Source organism: Bos mutus, chromosome 24 (genome assembly GCF_027580195.1).
Source record: "Bos mutus isolate GX-2022 chromosome 24, NWIPB_WYAK_1.1, whole genome shotgun sequence".
NCBI lineage: Eukaryota > Metazoa > Chordata > Mammalia > Artiodactyla > Bovidae > Bos > Bos mutus.
In genome coordinates, this window is record NC_091640.1 from 22228093 (window position 1) to 22244633 (window position 16541).

General features: G+C 42.0%; 1 protein-coding gene across 19 annotated transcripts in view; it reads right to left on the reverse strand.

Annotated features, from left to right (window-relative positions):
- Positions 1–221: 221 nt before the first annotated feature.
- Positions 222–16541, reverse strand: part of DTNA (dystrobrevin alpha) — a 461852-nt gene continuing 445532 nt past the window's right edge. For 11 of the 19 annotated variants that reach the window (XM_070361690.1, XM_070361688.1, XM_070361687.1 and 8 more), the window contains 4 exons: positions 15272–15361; positions 12294–12462; positions 9625–9757; positions 222–1304 (listed from right to left, as the gene is read on the reverse strand). In XM_070361690.1, the coding sequence (XP_070217791.1) occupies positions 1164–1304; positions 9625–9757; positions 12294–12462; positions 15272–15361 (533 nt within the window). In that variant the 3' untranslated portion in view covers positions 222–1163. Of the gene's footprint in view, positions 3869–7638; positions 7688–7919; positions 7939–9624; positions 9758–12293; positions 12463–15271; positions 15362–16541 lie in introns of those variants that run through there. The other 8 variants (XM_070361689.1, XM_070361692.1, XM_070361695.1 and 5 more) reach the window with 2 other exon arrangements.

Genomic DNA, 16541 nt, shown 5'->3' on the forward strand with positions numbered 1-16541 from the left:
CATAACAAGGCTTTCCATGAGCAGCAGAATAGTATCTCATTTTTAAAAAGACTGCATCCTCAAAGGCAGGAAAAGGTGAAATATTTGACCTCAATTGCTTGATCCTCAATCAGCAAAAAGTCCAAGCTTCACACTCCAAACACTGACTTGTCTTTCTTAGACTAACCTCATGTTGTTTTAGGAAACATTCATTTAAACAAAAGAACAAAATACACAAGATATAGTGTTTTTAAAAACATTTTTTAATGAAGAAATAATTCCATTCCAAAATATAGACACACAATTAAATAGTTTAATCACTTCAAAATATAACATGTCCCCAGGAGGTTCCAACACACACACATACACACAAAACAATACTTAACAGCAATACAAAAAACCCATACAATAGTAGTTTTGTTACATACCCATGAATGTTGTGACATCTTTAGTGTCTCTGAATTGGTTACTTCAAATGGCGTCAAATTACAGTAGTCATAATTAAAAATGTCTTAGAGTTAATTAGCCTCAGGATATGACACCTCTGATTTTTATTTTTCCCTTCTTTTTGGTTCAAAGGTAAAAATGCCCTTTCTTCTGAGGACATGGAGTTGTTTGTGCGGAATCGAACCAAGGTGACTGCAGCAACCAAAGGCTGCTGGATCTACAACGTCTACCTACAGTTAACAGCCAAGAACTAACGAGGGTGGACAAAGATGATCAAAATAAAAGCAGACATCAGTGCTAAATTATGATGCAACAGTTTGGCTCATGCATATAAGAAAATACATAGTATATCACAACAAAGGCCACACTCTTATGTAGTTCAGTTCACATTACTACTTACAAATGAACCTTCCCTGTCTTATAGCAGATCACTCGAGAATCCATTTTTCACAATCTCCAGCACATCTCCCTCTGACCAACCACATTTACCCCGACTTCCGTCCTGACCAACCACAACTGATTCCTGAATCCCCTACAGTAGATTTCACCCTCCTCCCTCCCTCCGTTCACATGGTGCCGTGGGGGAGGGTTGGCTGTGTTAGACCAGTGCTCATTAATAGGGCATCACCTCTAATGGAGATGGATGTGCAATTCTTCGTGGAACAAGAAAGAAACAACCCTCGCCAGACAGAACTGTACCTAATGGACAGGACAGGTGACACCTGCTGGGTTTGCACTTAGAACAGGCCCCAAAAGTAGATTTGGAGAGCCAAGGAAAGAAACCCGCCCAAAAACACGAAAACCCAAAATAACGCACGCCATTTTGTCTCGTTTACAGGACAGGGGTGCTTGAGTCTGGTCTCAGGGCTGATGTGGAGCTAAGAGAAAGAAAAGGTGGCTGGTTAGTCAGGAATCGGTCATTGGCAGCAGTTTCCAGAGTCCTTGCAATGACTTCGTACGATGGGATCGACAACCATGTGATGGAATTGGCAACGAACACTATGATGAGGGAAGGTTACCCACAGAACAGTCCAAACCTTAGACAAACATTATGATGCAGAAACACAAAATGATAACATCTGTCAGCTCGGTCCAGGTAGTGGCTGAACGCCACCTGCAGGGTCAGGGTTCTGAGACTGAAAACTGCCCAGCTATGATTCAGAGCCGACAGTTATGTAGGTAGCTGGGATGTAGTGGTTTTAAGTACTGAGTATGAGGCACCAGTGGCCACCTGCTCCATCTAGAGAGGTATGGGTTCACAGAGGATGGGCAGAGGGAAGGAGATGAACATTAAGACACACCAACAAAACCTGCAATAACATCCCTCTGTGCAAAGAAATCTGAGAACCGTGCAGTTGTGTCCCTTTGGTGTCAGCCTGTTCTCAGGGGCATTTGTCAGGCTGGCTCTCCAGGGAAAAATGACTAAGTACATCAAGGGGCAGAATGTGCTCCTTGCTAATGCCAACTGAGAGCTTTACTAACCCCAAGGCAAGCGATTTTGTTCCTGAGGGCAGTCAAGGAGGTGGTGTCTGACCCAACTCAGAGATGGGCGCATCTGAGAGCCCTCTGGAAAGGAAGAAGGAAGAAGTTGGGATGTCACTTCTCAGCAGGGGACCCACCAACTACCAACTCTGTGGGGTGGGAGAAAGCTTCTGCCAACCCTGGAAGCAAAATTGAATCGCTCAAACTTTGAGGATGACTCAGAACCTTTCTTGCTTATTCTGAGTAAGGCCTTTTCAGAGATTTTATTACACAACTTTCTTCTAAAGCAGTGGTTCTTCAGCTTCTGCATGCATCAGAATCACCTGGCAAGTTCAAACACAGATGACGGGGCCCCAACCCCAGAATTTCTGATTCAGTAGGGCTGGGGTTAGGGCCTAAGAATCTACATTTCTAATAAACTCCCCAGGTAATGCTGGCCCTGCTGGTCCGGGGACCACATTTCAAGAACCACTGTTCTAGAATGATGTTCTCTTCTTTCTTTTAAATGAGAAACAGGAATCCAGAGAAGCTGCCAATTTAAGGATAATGTATCTACTATGTTGCAGGATTTTTATTTCATCAAATCTTGAAACAAGTAGAAGATTTTTTTTTTTTTCATTTCCCCAGAATCCCTAAGGGAGGTCTTTGGTGCTCCCCAAAGAGGGCCCTCAGAAAGGACCATCAACAGAGTCATTCATTCTCCCTTCCTTGACAGTTCTTTTGCACATCAGCTTTTCACGGAGTGCAAGATCCCAGCTCCACTTAGGAAAGCCTGTTTCCTCTCACGTGACCACAGGAGGCTGCATGCAGAACACCAGGGAGCCAGCTAAGGCAAAACACATTCAGAAAGAAAAGGAGAGCGAACGTTTGCAAGCGCACTTTAAGCCTGTACATTTAAAGCTGAAAGGCCTCCAAACGACCTGATGGGGAACCGGTGGATGAGCGGTGCTGTTAGAAACATGCTCCCTAAAGCTAAACCGAAAGGAACCAGCCGTGGAAGAGCAGAGATAACTTGAGTCCACTGGGGGGATCGTATGGCACCTGTGGTTTATAAACAGCTTTAGTAACGAGTATTTCAAAACAGAGTTCACAGTTTTTAAGAAGATCTGTGCTGATTTTAAAAACTAGATTCTATATAATTTGAATGTTGCCTTTTTTTTGGGAATATGATCTCTATTTGAAAAAAAAATATTTACACTAAATTCTATGGCTGATTGGTTAAGAGTATCTTGAAAGAAAACAACCCCAAGTTGGAAAGAAGCCACAGAGATTGGATTCTCCTGATGGGTTTGGTTCAAGCCTCTGCTTTCAGAGACTTGGAGACAAGTGCAGACCATGCAGGCCAAGGACCCTTCTTGGCTTTGGGGCTCTGAGTCTGTACCCTCAGGAACCAAATCCTTCGGGCTCAGTGAATAACTGCAAGTGGTTGTTTTTTTTCCAGTTGCTGTGGAAAAAAAAATGTACAGTGTATATAATCAACTGGTTTGCTAAAATCTCAGAGAATTCAGAAATGAAACTCCTAGCTATAAACAGTATTAGTAATGTCGTTGTAAACTGACCAGGTTCAATATCATGTGCAAAGGTAAGATGCTTGTTAATACTGCCATTGCGAGTAACAGCAGCATGGGATTTCAGCCTGTGTTTTCATTTCGAGGGATGAGCCATGTTACAGAAGATGTAGCTGATAAGTTAGCTTTGAACAGAAGTCTTATTTTTTTTTTTTCCTTCTCAAAACACACGTCTATGAACTACAAAACTTAGAACAAAAAGTTAGCTGCACTACAGTCGGCAGAACACAGTCTTTAGGGGGCGGGGGTCTGTCGGGAGCAGCTGCATGTGGTGGGTCCTCTCTTCCATGAGCTGAGGCTGCTGCCAGGCTGCCGTCTTCTCCTCTGGGGGTGCAGCTCTGTCCTTCATCACCAGCTCTCCTGTTACTTGCATCTGTCTGACTATAGCTTGCCTGGGAATAAGCAATGTGTAATTTCTTTTTTAAAGATGGAAACTGTTCTCTAAATTAGAGTTATGAAGCTTAGAATCCTCCCTTCCCCCCACCCCGAAACACACACACACACACACACACACACACACACACACACACACAGTCCTTTCTTCCCCTGACAATCAGGAATGACCGTCTTGGGACACTGGGATACTGCACCTTCTGATAGAAGAGAGGACAAGAATCCTCCATGCTGAGACTCCTGCCTAGTGGGCACCTAAGGCATCTGGAAGGTTCAAGCACCATAAACAGAAATATCTGTGTTGTCCTTTGGACAAGGACATGAAAACACTGACTCACCATCAGAATGCCATACTAGTTTTGTTTTTGTTTTTGCCATACTAATTAAAAAAAAAAATCCACCTTTGATCTTCCATCCTCCAATTTCTGAAGTTAGGATGTGGCTGGCCAAGGTGAGTGGAGTACCATGTGGCCAGAGGGATGGAAAAGGGACCAACCTAAGATTTGATGGGCCAAAACGGAACCTCGGTGGACTCTAATTCGGGTGCTAAGCTTTATGTGTACCGTTTCTTCCCACGTGGCTAGCTGAAAAGCAATAAAACAGATTTCTCTTGATAACTTTTGTTAATGTGTTGGTAAGTGCATATTTATCTTCAAAGAGGCCTAAGGATTTTCTTGAGCAGAGGATGGGTCTTCCATGTTTCTGGTGTTTCACCTTTTGCCCCTAAGTCATGTAGGGCTCTGGAGAAGGCAATGGCACCCCACTCCAGTACTCTTGCCTGGAGAATCCCATGGATGGAGGAGCCTGCTAGGCTGCAGTCCATGGGGTCGCTACGAGTCAGACATGACTGAGCGACTTCTCTTTCACTTTTCACTTTCATGCATTGGAGGAGGAAATGGCAACCCACTCCAGTGTTCTTGCCTGGAGAATCCCAAGGATGGGGAAGTCTGGTGGGCTGCCGTCTATGGGGTCGCACAGAGTCGGACACGACTGAAGCGACTTAGCAGCAGCAGCATGTAGGACTCTGCTTCATGGATGCCTAATTGACTTTGAGCTGATGAAATCGACTTTCAGACCCTTGCCAAAGAGATGCATATATTTTGGGATAATTTCTGGTCTTGCAGTATAGCCAGAAAGTTCAAGTGAATAGATTTCAACAGATAACTGTTCTACAATTTCAGCTGTCTTTCTTGGTTTCATCAAGAAAAATTATAGTAGGGTAGAACTAGCTGCAAGGATGAAAAGCTACTAGTTCCTGCAGTGTTCCAGATCTTAAATTAATTTTGTCTGACTTGGTGATTTGGTGACAGACTGGTTTATATTTAGAATCCTGTGGAAGGCCATCTAGGTAGGTAAGGATGCGGTAAGTAGCAGAGGTCACAACTGTTTTAAGTTTTATTGGAAATAAAATTTGAAACAGAAGATTAAAATCTTTGGCATTTATGGACAAGAACCAAATACTGCTTTTTATCTTGGTTTATGTCCAGGGCTGGGGCTTCTATTGTGGCTCAGTAGTAAAGAATCTACCTGCCAACACAGGAGACATGGGTTTGATCCCAGGGTTTGGAAGATCCCCTGGAGAAGGAAATGGCAACCCACTCCAGTATCTTTGCCTGAGAAATCTCATGGACAGAGGAGCCTGGCAGGCTATAGTCCATGGGTGGCAAAAGAATTGGACATGACTTAGCAACTAAATAAAAAATGTCAAAGGCATTTTATTAGGCTTTTTAAAGAAGTATATCTTTATAAGAACTACCTGCTGCTGCTGCTGCTGCTAAGTCGCTTCAGTCGTGTCCAACTCTGTGCGACCCCATAGACGGCAGCCCACCAGGCTTCCCCGTCCCTGGGATTCTCCAGGCAAGAACACTGGAGTGGGTTGCCATTTCCTTCTCCAATGCATGAAAGTGAAAAGTGAAAGTGAAGTTGCTCAGTCGTGTCCAACTCTTCGCAACCCCATGGACTGCAGTCCACCAGGCTCCTCCGTCCATGGGATTTTCTAGGCAAAAGTACCGGAGTGGGGTGCCATTGCCTTCTCCAAGAACTACCTACTGATGTTTAAATAATGTGCATAACAAAAATGATCAAATTGCTAGAGTTCAGAGAAAGAAAATGCTATGAAAGGAAACGTCTTGCTCCTCTAGGAAAGTAACTGGAGTGAATATTTTCAGAAATTGCTCTTGGGAACTTTTTCACTATAGTCATGATGAATCAGGAGAACTCGTGGTGCAGTAGTCTCAAGTCCAAGGGAGACAGACTAAAATGTGCTCAATAAGATCTTTCCTTTTATACCCAAAGGGCCTCACAGCTCAAAAAATATATTTCATAATAACAATTACACCTTGATTTTTACTTGCTTCATCTTAACCTGAGGACTGAGACAGGAGGTCAGCAGTGTTTCAGCTAGAATATATTCATTACTAATTGATATATCATTTAGAAGACATATATTCCTTTTTCAACTTAGCAGCCAGGTTGAGTTTCCTCTCAACTGTACTGTAGACTTATGAGATTCCATGGGTGGGAATAGACTGAATAACTAAAATAGTTACAAGTCTTATGCAGTCATGGCTATGAGAGGTGTATTAGCTTTGAATTGTAATGTGGGACATCTAAATGGCCATGAGCTGGAGCCAGAGCTCCATCAGATTCATGGGACAGTGTAGCTGAAGGTGTGTCAAACGTAGCACAAAGCTGAATCCCAACCTTATTCACCTAAGTAGAGAGAGAAAGCTAGTTTTGAGTCTTGGGGGTTCTCATACACTCACATAATAATCATTGTCACTCCCAGGGACTGAACTGCTTCTAAAGCACTGAGCAGAGGGCTAGGCATGTATGTGTATGCTCAGGATGAAATGATAGTGTGTCTGCCACTAGGTTAAGCTGTAACTTGGTGTATCCCAGGGAGCACAACTCCTCTATGAGGTAGGTATTCTGATACATATTGTACAGTGGGAACAGAGGCTCATGGAAGTCTAAGCAAGTTTTTAAGGATTATGCTGCTAGGATTTTAGGGAACTCATTTTTGAAATCAGTCTGTTAGAGTCCAGATCCTAAGCTTCAGACCACTATAGTCAAGTGGTCCTTGCCAATCAAATGCTAGTCTCTTTAAATTAGAAAAAAAAAAAAAGCTACTGAGAATTTCCCATGTATTTAGGTAAATCTCTGAAGGTGGGGGATCACAAGCCACAGAAAAGGTATTTTAAATCAATTTATATCTTGCTGAATTCCATGATGGGTGTGAATTAGCTGTTCCAAAAGCGTAAGGCTGTGGAAGCTTCCCTCTGTGCTTTGCTTCTCTTGTTTTCTTTAGTGATTCATGTTCTTGATTTCACTGGTTAAGGTGCACACTTTGATCTTTTGGGGCCTAAGTACAGCAGGACTAAGGAGCTGACTCATTTCTGCAAGTGCTGAGCAAGCTTGCATTTTTCTCTCTCAAGTGCCAGAGAGGTTGAAACCTTGGATGCAGTTATGGATCAGCAAATTGGCTTTATAGCTGCACATTTCTGGGGCACCTTTGGGTTATAGAAATTCCTCTGCCAGTTTTCCTAATTCATAGAGTAAAAAGTGAACTCCCAAGGTTGTCTGCCAAATCGCCACTGGACTAGAGCGATATGTTTCATGGCCCAGGATGATTCTTTGCTATCAGCAGGGGAAGAGGATAGTTTACCATAGAAAAACCCCAAGAGATAGTGCTTGTGCATGTAGGTTACAAGTGATCAGAATCCAGGGTACAGTGACCACCTTTCCTCCTAAATAAGTGGATACTTACTTGAGAGGAGAGTGATAAAAGGCTATTGCATTCAACCTTGCAAGCTGACCTGCGGGTGACAAAGGACACAAACAAGAAAGGTGACATGTCAAGTCTGTGATGCAGTCAAGCTGGTGAATTATTTGGTTGGAAGCCATGCAGAAAGATAGATAGACAGACAGAGAGAATGCAGGGAACGCAAGTAACTTTCTGACCCATCCAACAGCTCATAGAGCAGTCAAGGAAAAACCACTTCAACCTTCTCCAGGGCATACCCATTACAATCTCTTCGTCCTTTTCTTTGTCTTTTCTTTGAAGTCACTGGTTGTAGTGAGGAAAGGCAAGACAGAGAGAGAAGGAGCTTAAAATCTACCAGATGGCAGGAACTCCAATGGAAGCTGATGCTGTTAATAGAATTTCCTTTCATTTTGCTTGTATCAGGTTAAATCTCTAGTTCACTGAAATAAATAAAAATCTAATACCTTATATGAAATGACTCCTTTTCTTAAAAAAAAAATTAGAATTTCAGTTATGGTTGTCACCAAAATCCAGAAACTAATGTGGGCTCCCAGAGGGAGGTCTAATAGGCGCCTCTAACAGCATGAACCAGAATATCGATTATTTAACCACCTCTCTCTCTCCTTCTGTGCAGCAGGGCCAAAAGGAGATATACGTAGGAATGCCACCCCTCAGAGTTCCCAGAGACACCCTGGGGCTTCATCCGGGCAAATTTCCTCCTGTGGACAGGCCATAGAAGTTGCGAAGAAAAACGTTCTCCCTGGTGTACACTTGGGGCAGGTCTGATTATGCAGGATTCAAATACGGCTTTACATATCTGGTCCCTCTTTGTTTATCTAGGCCTACACTCTGAAGTTATTCTGAAACACAACTGTTTTGGAACATTCCAGAGGCAAAACTTCTGTTTTATATTGTCAAGATGGGGTTAGTAGGCTTCCCTCTTGCTCTGTTCTTCTTGGGAAAATATTTCCAAGCAATCTACAGATGTATGAGTAGTAGATAACTTATTTTATCTGCTATTCTTTCTTCCAATAACAGAGTAAGAGAGAACTACTGCTCCAAAGATGGTGGAAAAAACGTATCTGGATATTGGACAGAAAGCCTGACCTGATAAAAATAACCCACTGGGGCCTGGTGGGGGGCAGTAGGTCTCAACCATCCAAATACCCCTGTCCTCCCAGAACCCCGGCAAGATGGAGGGAGGGGAAACGTACCAGGTAAATAGACAGGGGAGTAGAACAATCTCCATGGGAAAATGCATCCCCGTAAGGATAATATTATTCCCCATTGCGTGTGTTATGTCAGGTGAATTCTCAGATGGATTATCATGCTATCCAGGATATATGACAGTCTGTCCAACCACACCCTGCTGAATGGGGGCCTACATTTCCCCCAGCATTTCTAGCTGAGGCTTGTCACTCTTTGACTTCTTAACATTTGATACGAGGCAGGCAGGGAGGGAAGTTGAGGACAAGTGATTCAAGAACAGAGGTATACTTATGCTTAGTCAATTTCCTTGTGCCCTGTGGCCCACCCAAGGGCATAGAATCCCAGAGTATTTATGGGGGACTGGTTCCAGGATACCCCCATCCTGCAGATGCCAGCATCCATGGATACTCAAAGTCCCCTCCAGTTGAGCCTCAGTATCCACAGATTCTGAATCTCCTGACATGGACAGCCAGCTGTATCTTTTCTTAAAAAGTGCTTTCCTAATCATCTTGGAGGGTCATGAACTATATTATCACCATGGAAGGCCTCTTTTCATTTTCCAGCTCAGAATTTATAGAAATACTTGATGAGTGACAGCTATAAGAAGCATTAAACCTTTCCCTGTCTTAGAATTCATGGGCTGAGGAGTACTGTCAGAATATTCCAGAAAGGGAGGGTGGAAGGAAGGAGAAGGCACCAAGTTTTGGAATAACGTGAAAGATCCAGCCACCGAGGGGCAGGGGCTGAAGTGGTGGGTGGTGTGGGGTGGGGTCTCGGTACCTGATAGGCTTCGTCCTGTAGCTTCTGTTTTAGGTATTCCTCCATCTTCAGCTCATTCTCCAGCTGCCGGACAGAGTCATCTTCATAGTTCTCATCCTCTGGCCGCACGTAGGGGTCCCCATCTTCTGTAACCCTGGAGTCAACCACAAAGGGCGTTTTGGAGCAAATCTTAAAAGGCAAATATGAGTGGAACCCCTGTATTACCTGCTGTTCTGGGCACACATTTATTTTGTCTCTAATTCACTTCTTTGCTTCGATTTACTTCAATTTAGGATTTTCTTTGACATGATGAAAAAAACTTGAAAGACGCTTTGGAAGTTTGGAGAAATATATGATCAAGGTGTTCTCATAGGCAGTTTTTCTAGGGTAGTCTGGTGATCGTTGTCACCTGTTTTCCTAGAGTTTCCTGGAATGAGTTGTCCTTTAAATGTTTGCCATTCTTAAAAAAAAGGCAGGCTTATCTTTTGAGAGGATACAGTTTTCCCAATTTGGGGGCTTAAAAAAATGGAGTTCAAAAACACTTTCTATAAGGAAAGTGAGCCCTCTAGTGAAATAATGTCTAAGAATATTTGTTTGTCATTTAATGCTCTTTGTGTTCTGCATGTATATAGGCCCATGCACTCATGTGCTGTATTTTTATGGTAGAATCAAGGCTCAGAGTATCAGCCAATCAATGTCAGGGAGACTACTATTCTAACCCACAGCTCTTGATCTTAAAGATGTATACTATCTCTGACTTTAAGAAATCCATTTAAATTGTCCAATTCCACCATGAAACAAATGGATAAAAATGATCTCATTCACTAATGTGTGACTCTCCATCTATTCACCCAAGTATACATAAAGTTCTTCCTGGGACTGAATATAAATTCACTACCTAAATCATATGACTAAAATATGCTTGGGCTAAAACACAGTACATGCTTAGATAGTACAGATATTAAAATATCCCCTAAAATGAAAAAGAGTGGTCAAGTAGAAGTTTCTGGGTTGGAACATAAATGCCAATGTTCATGTTTATTTATATCTGTACGGCATGTTCTTGTTATTTTTAGAGGTTTGGGGCCAGCCTAAATAGGTCTGCAAGGCCTCTGTAAACTTTCCCTTCCCAACCCCCACAGCCCTGTTGGTAGTCTGTCCTGCCACCAGCCTGCCAGGAACAGCAGATCGGGTGGCTTTAGCTACAGTCTTGGATCTTGCGAGTGGATCAAGAAAGTTTTAGGTCACCACTATGTAGATGCTCAATTATAAAAAATCACATAGATACATTATTTACCAGACTGAACTGATCACAGTTCTCCAGTCTGAATAACAAACAAATTAAATAATTCTAAATTATAGAGGGAAGGACAAGAAAGCGAACTACAATTAAAAGCAGCAGCCTCCTGCCACATAAAATCATAACTGTTTTGTTTTGATATTATGCTCTCTGCCTTTTCACAGCTGGCTTTCAAACCATGTCTATTTATAATTTCCCATTATTACTGGTCTTTTTACTCACTCCTTGGATGGAGAGTCAAAACACCAGAAAGGCCTCTGGTTAGTTTCTTCTTTGGGGCTTTAAAACAGACAGTTTATTTTTGTAGACGAGTCTGCAGTTCTTCTCATGTTAAGCCCCACCACCCTTCTGTAGCTTTTTTTTAAACTGCTCATCAACTCCCTTTTCCAGCTTCTGGGTGAGCCCTTGTCCACATTTCTCAGAACCCCACTTATTTAACTTTCTTCATTTTATTCTTTTCCCTCCCAAGCTGGGCTCTGCAGTTCTGTCCTTGCTTTGCCTTTGTTTCTCAGCTTTAACTTTTTCTGCCTGACTACTTGGAGCTGATCCAAGGTCACAGTCTAGTCGGGAATGTCACTGATTCTACTGGCTCCTGTCAAGCTACAGAAACCTAATTGGGTGAAAATCTTTGTAACATGTCTTTTGAAGGTCAGATTTATACATATTCAACAAGTCAAGCAAATTGGACTTCTTTATAACGAGATTTTTATACATTTAGTTATTCAAATCACAAGTGCATAGATGATGTTTATACTCAATTTAAATAGAGGCCTCTCTAGTATCACCGGGTCCCTTAAGAGTGAATCTAGTAAATTCAGAAGACAGGATGATTTATCTTCTGAACTAGTCTATGAGTCCTGGGATGCTGGGAGTGATTTTTGACACTATTTTGTATCTAACTGGTTGAGTGCCTTGGGCAGGCCAGGATCTCAACAGGCACTGGCTGGTTTTCGTTACTGATACTCTGGAAATTGTTAGGAGGAAAAGTCACAATGAGAAGTTGAAACGAAGCGCCCTTCTACCTGGGTTTCCCAGGGGGTGCTAGTGGTAAAGAACCCGTCTGCCAATGCAGGAGACACAAGAGACTCGGGTTCGATCCCTGGGTCAGGAGGATCTCCTGGAGGAGGGCGTGGCAACCCACTCCAGTACTCTTATTGGAGAATCCCATGGACAGAGGAGCCTGGTGGGCTGAAGCCATAGGGTCACATAGATTGGGACATGCCTGAAGTGACTTAGCACACACACACCCTTCTACCTTTTCTGGCAGAAAAGGAAACTGTGTCATTCCTTTCCAAAATGAAAAACTAAGCAACCATGTTTTTATTTTCCTATGCTCCCTGCAGAGTGTTCTGTTGCTGAAAAAAACACCCCCCAGGCAGAAGATACTCACATGTCCCCACGCATGGTGCTCGGGGTAGCTCCACTGTGAAGGTACCCAGGTTTTCGGGCGTGGATTTGTGCTAGAAAAGCTTTTTCAGAGGTTGGTGATGGGACCAGATCTTCAAACTGAGTCCGTGCAAATTCAGAATCCACGTTACTATCAGTTTCACTCCCCACCTCTATTAGGTACAATTGAAGAAAGTAAAGAGTATCTTAGATTTTTTTATGATCATCCAATAAAGGGCTAGGCTTAACATAAATTAACCTGTGCTGTGTAAAACACTGACCAGCTACTGTACACAAGTCAAGTGAGTGTTCATTTGTTTTCAAAATGAATTGATATTGACATGAATTACCATAAAATCAGGAAGACTCTTGAAAGTCCCTTGTACTGCAAGGAGATCCAACCAGTCCATCCTAAAGGAAATCAGTCCTGAATATTCATTGGAAGGACTGATGTTGAAGCTGAAACTCCACTATTTTGGCCACCTGATGCGAAGAGCTGACTCATTTGAAAAGACCCTGATGCTGGGAAAGATTGAAGGCAGGAGGAGAAGGGGACGACAGAGGATGAGATGGTTGGATGGGATCACTGACTCAATAGACATGAGTTTGAGTAAACTCTAGGAGCTGGTGATGGACAGGGAGGCCTGGCGTACTGCAGTCCATGGGGTCGCAAAGAGTTGCCACTGAGCGACGGAACTGAACTGAAACATAAGACCATTTAGAATACAGTTTTGTCTTTTTTTGGGCTTCCCTGGTGGCTTAAATGGTGAAGAATCTGCCTGAAATGTGGGAGATCTGGGTTTGATCTCTGGGTCAGGAAGATCCCCTGAAGAAGGGAATGGCAACACACTCCAGTATTCTTGCTTGGAGAATTCCATGGACAGAGGAGTCTGGTGGGCTATAGTCCATGGGGTTGCAAGGAGTTGGACACGACTGAGCAACTAACACACACACACACACACACACACACACACACACATTGTCTTTTTTAAATCTCAATAATGTTACAAGGAATTTTTGTCTTAATAACTGACAATTCTCCAAGCATTCTGTTTTTCCCCCTCTTCTTTAAAACTGTTGTTACTTTTGCTTAATATTATTGGGTTGGCCAAAAGGCTTGTTTGGGGTTTCCATGAGCAACTATTAGGGAAAATCTACTTTAACTTAAGATAAACAAACCTAAAACACTACATTCACTTATTATTTCAAAGTACTGTAAGAGTATAAACTAATAGTACTTTGAAACATCCCCAATGAGAATGTATTCATTTTCTTCATCATTTGCTAGGGCACTGGGTATATGCCAGTAACCATGATATATATATTAACTACTGTCATTTTTATCCTATCTGGTAATCTTAACCTAAAATAATAGCAGCAATTTATATTGCTATTATTTTAGGTTAAGATTACCATTTCATTATTTTAACTCTAATTATAGAGACTTTCAGAAATTTAAGTCCAGATTTTTTTTTTAATGGTGAAGTTTTATTTTTACAGTTTTTGTAATCTCAACTACATGACCACAGTCCTGAAAAACAGTCATATTGCTAGTAGGGCTTTCATGAATAGATGAAATGTATTCCTAACTAGCAATATATTTATTTGTATATTAACACTGTTAAATTGTCTAAAACTCTGTAGTATTATTAGGATAAAGAGTACTGCAATTTTATGCTATATATTTTCTGGGAAGATCTTTCTTTGGTGGTATTGCAAAGGTGAATTTAAGTTTGTTGTTGTTTAGCGGCTAAGTCATGTCCAGCTCTTTTGCGACCCTATAGACTATAGCCCACCAGGCTCCTCCGTCCCAGGCAAGAATACTGGAGTAGGTTGCCATTTCCTTCTCCAGGGCATCTTCTTCTCCTAGGGATCAAAGCCTTGTCTCCCGCATTGGTGGGCAGATTCTTTACCACTGAGCCACTTAGGAAGCCCAAATTTCAGTTTAGCTTCATTCAAATAGCCACGCATTCCAAATTAACAGAGCCTAAATTAGTAAATAAGACATTTGACCTTATAAACTAACTTCAGCATCATGTCACATTGGGTCATGATATATTTAACAGTGGCTACCTTGGAATTCTGGATTTTTAAAAAATGTTATTTTTAATTGGAGGGTAATTATAATATAATGATGGTTTCTGCCATACATCAACATGAATCAGCCACAGGCATACCCATGGGATTCTGGATTTACAAGTCAATTTTAATATTTTTCTTTATTCTTTTCTGCATTTTTCAAACTTTCTGCATTAAGCATGTATTTATAGTCTTTTCATCAGCAAAATGTAAACAGTACTAAAAAATCTAACATCCCAACAAAATGTCACATAGATCTTTAAAAAATCTTTTTCTACTTGACAATGAGAAGATCTCTTTTAAACAGCAAAGTTGTTTCTAATTGTAAATAACTGGAATCAACCTAAATATTAAACATTAAATGAATAGTTAAACTAGAGTAGTTTAGCTTACAGTAAATGTTATTTTCTTCTTTATACAATTCTGAGTTATTAACTATTTTGGGGGTAATAAATAAAGTTAAGAATAGACCCTGATGTTGGGAAAGATTGAAGGCAAAAAGAGAAGGGGGCGGGCAGAGGATGAGATGGTTAGACAGCATCACCAATTCAATGGACATGAATTTGAGCAAACTCTGGGAGATAGTGGATGACAGAGAAGCCCAGCGTGCTACAGTCCATGGGGTCGCAGAAAGTTGGATAAGACTTAGAGACCGAACAACAACAAATAAGGTTTAAAGATAATGCTGAAATCTCTAGAGGCCTTTCTTAAAAGTTTACCTATAAAGTGTTAATTATTAAACTCAAGATGGTCTCACATTTCTCACTCAGACAATAAACATCTTAAGAATGCAGAGTTTTCAGCTAAAAAGATGGCACCTAAGTGTTCTATGAGCAGATCCCTAACAGAAGTTATGGGTCCTTCTGCAGTGAGCAGACAGATAAGAGGGGACCAGGGACTCACCAGAATTCAACTCTTTCACGAGAGAGGACATGGTGTTCGTGATGGAATCTGCTGCTACTAGTAAGTCATTCCTTAAATTTCTTCTTGAGCCTTAGGAAAGAATGATAACGGAAAAAAAAATTCAATACTCTCCTTTCCCCCCAATTTTTATGCTGTTTATCATTCCCATTGAAATTCTACAGCAAGAAAACTTCCAAGACTTCTTTTCAAAAGTGCTTTGGTTCATTTCCTGAAAAAAAATACTTTGTGTTCAGGGCAATGGCCTTTGATGTATGAAGACATGGCAGCTGATGGGGATTCATACAATTTATTGTTCAAACTGGGACAATTTTACAAGTGAAAGGGGTGGTATTGGTAACAAGAATGAGGACTTCTCTGGTGGTCCAGTGGTTAAGACTTTGCCTTCCAATGTAGGGGGTGCGAGTTCAATCCCTGGTTGGGGATCTAAGGTCCCACATGCCTCACAACCAAAAAACCAAAACGAAACAGAAGCAATATTGTAACAAATTTGATCAAAGTTTTAAAAATGGTCCACATCAAAAAAAAAAAAAAGTCTTAAAAAAATGACTGGGTGACCTGGCACAAACAGGGATGGTTGCAGGTAAACCGGCATATGTGATCACCCTACTTAGGTATTGCCCTCATAGATGAAAAGTCTGGTTTCCCCACCAGAGCTGTGCCTTCCCAGCAGCTGCTACTGCTGTAGCCATTACCTGGTGGCTGAAGTGCATCAGATTCTGATCTCCAGCATTTCAGCCTCCACTTCCCAGCAGGGCTCCCCAAACTCCCCCGACTATTTCAGGTACCTCTTGGGAATGAGAACCCTGTGCACCGAATGTCCTCAGAGGGTGGAAAAGGCGTGACGATTCTTGCTCCTGCTGCCAATACATGGGCAGAAGATGTATGCCAAATACCCTGACTCGGAACTTAGACCATATTTCTCTATGGTTGAGAAAGATTATTATGAGATTTCCATCACACTAAGGGTTCAAACAGGGCCTTCTCTGGTGGCTCAGTGGTAAAGAATCTGCCTGCCAGTGCAGGAGACTTATGTTTGATCCCTGGGTTGGGAAGATGGCCTGGAGAAGGAAATGGCAACCCACTCCTGTATTCTTGCCTGGGAAATCCCATGGACAGGGGAGTCTACTGTGCTATAGTCCAAGGGGTCGCAAAAGAGTTGGACGTGACTGAGCAACTAAACAATAACAACAGCAAGGGTTAAAAGGATATTTGTGTGCTGGCCTGGGAGCAGGGCAAGGAGCCCAATTGA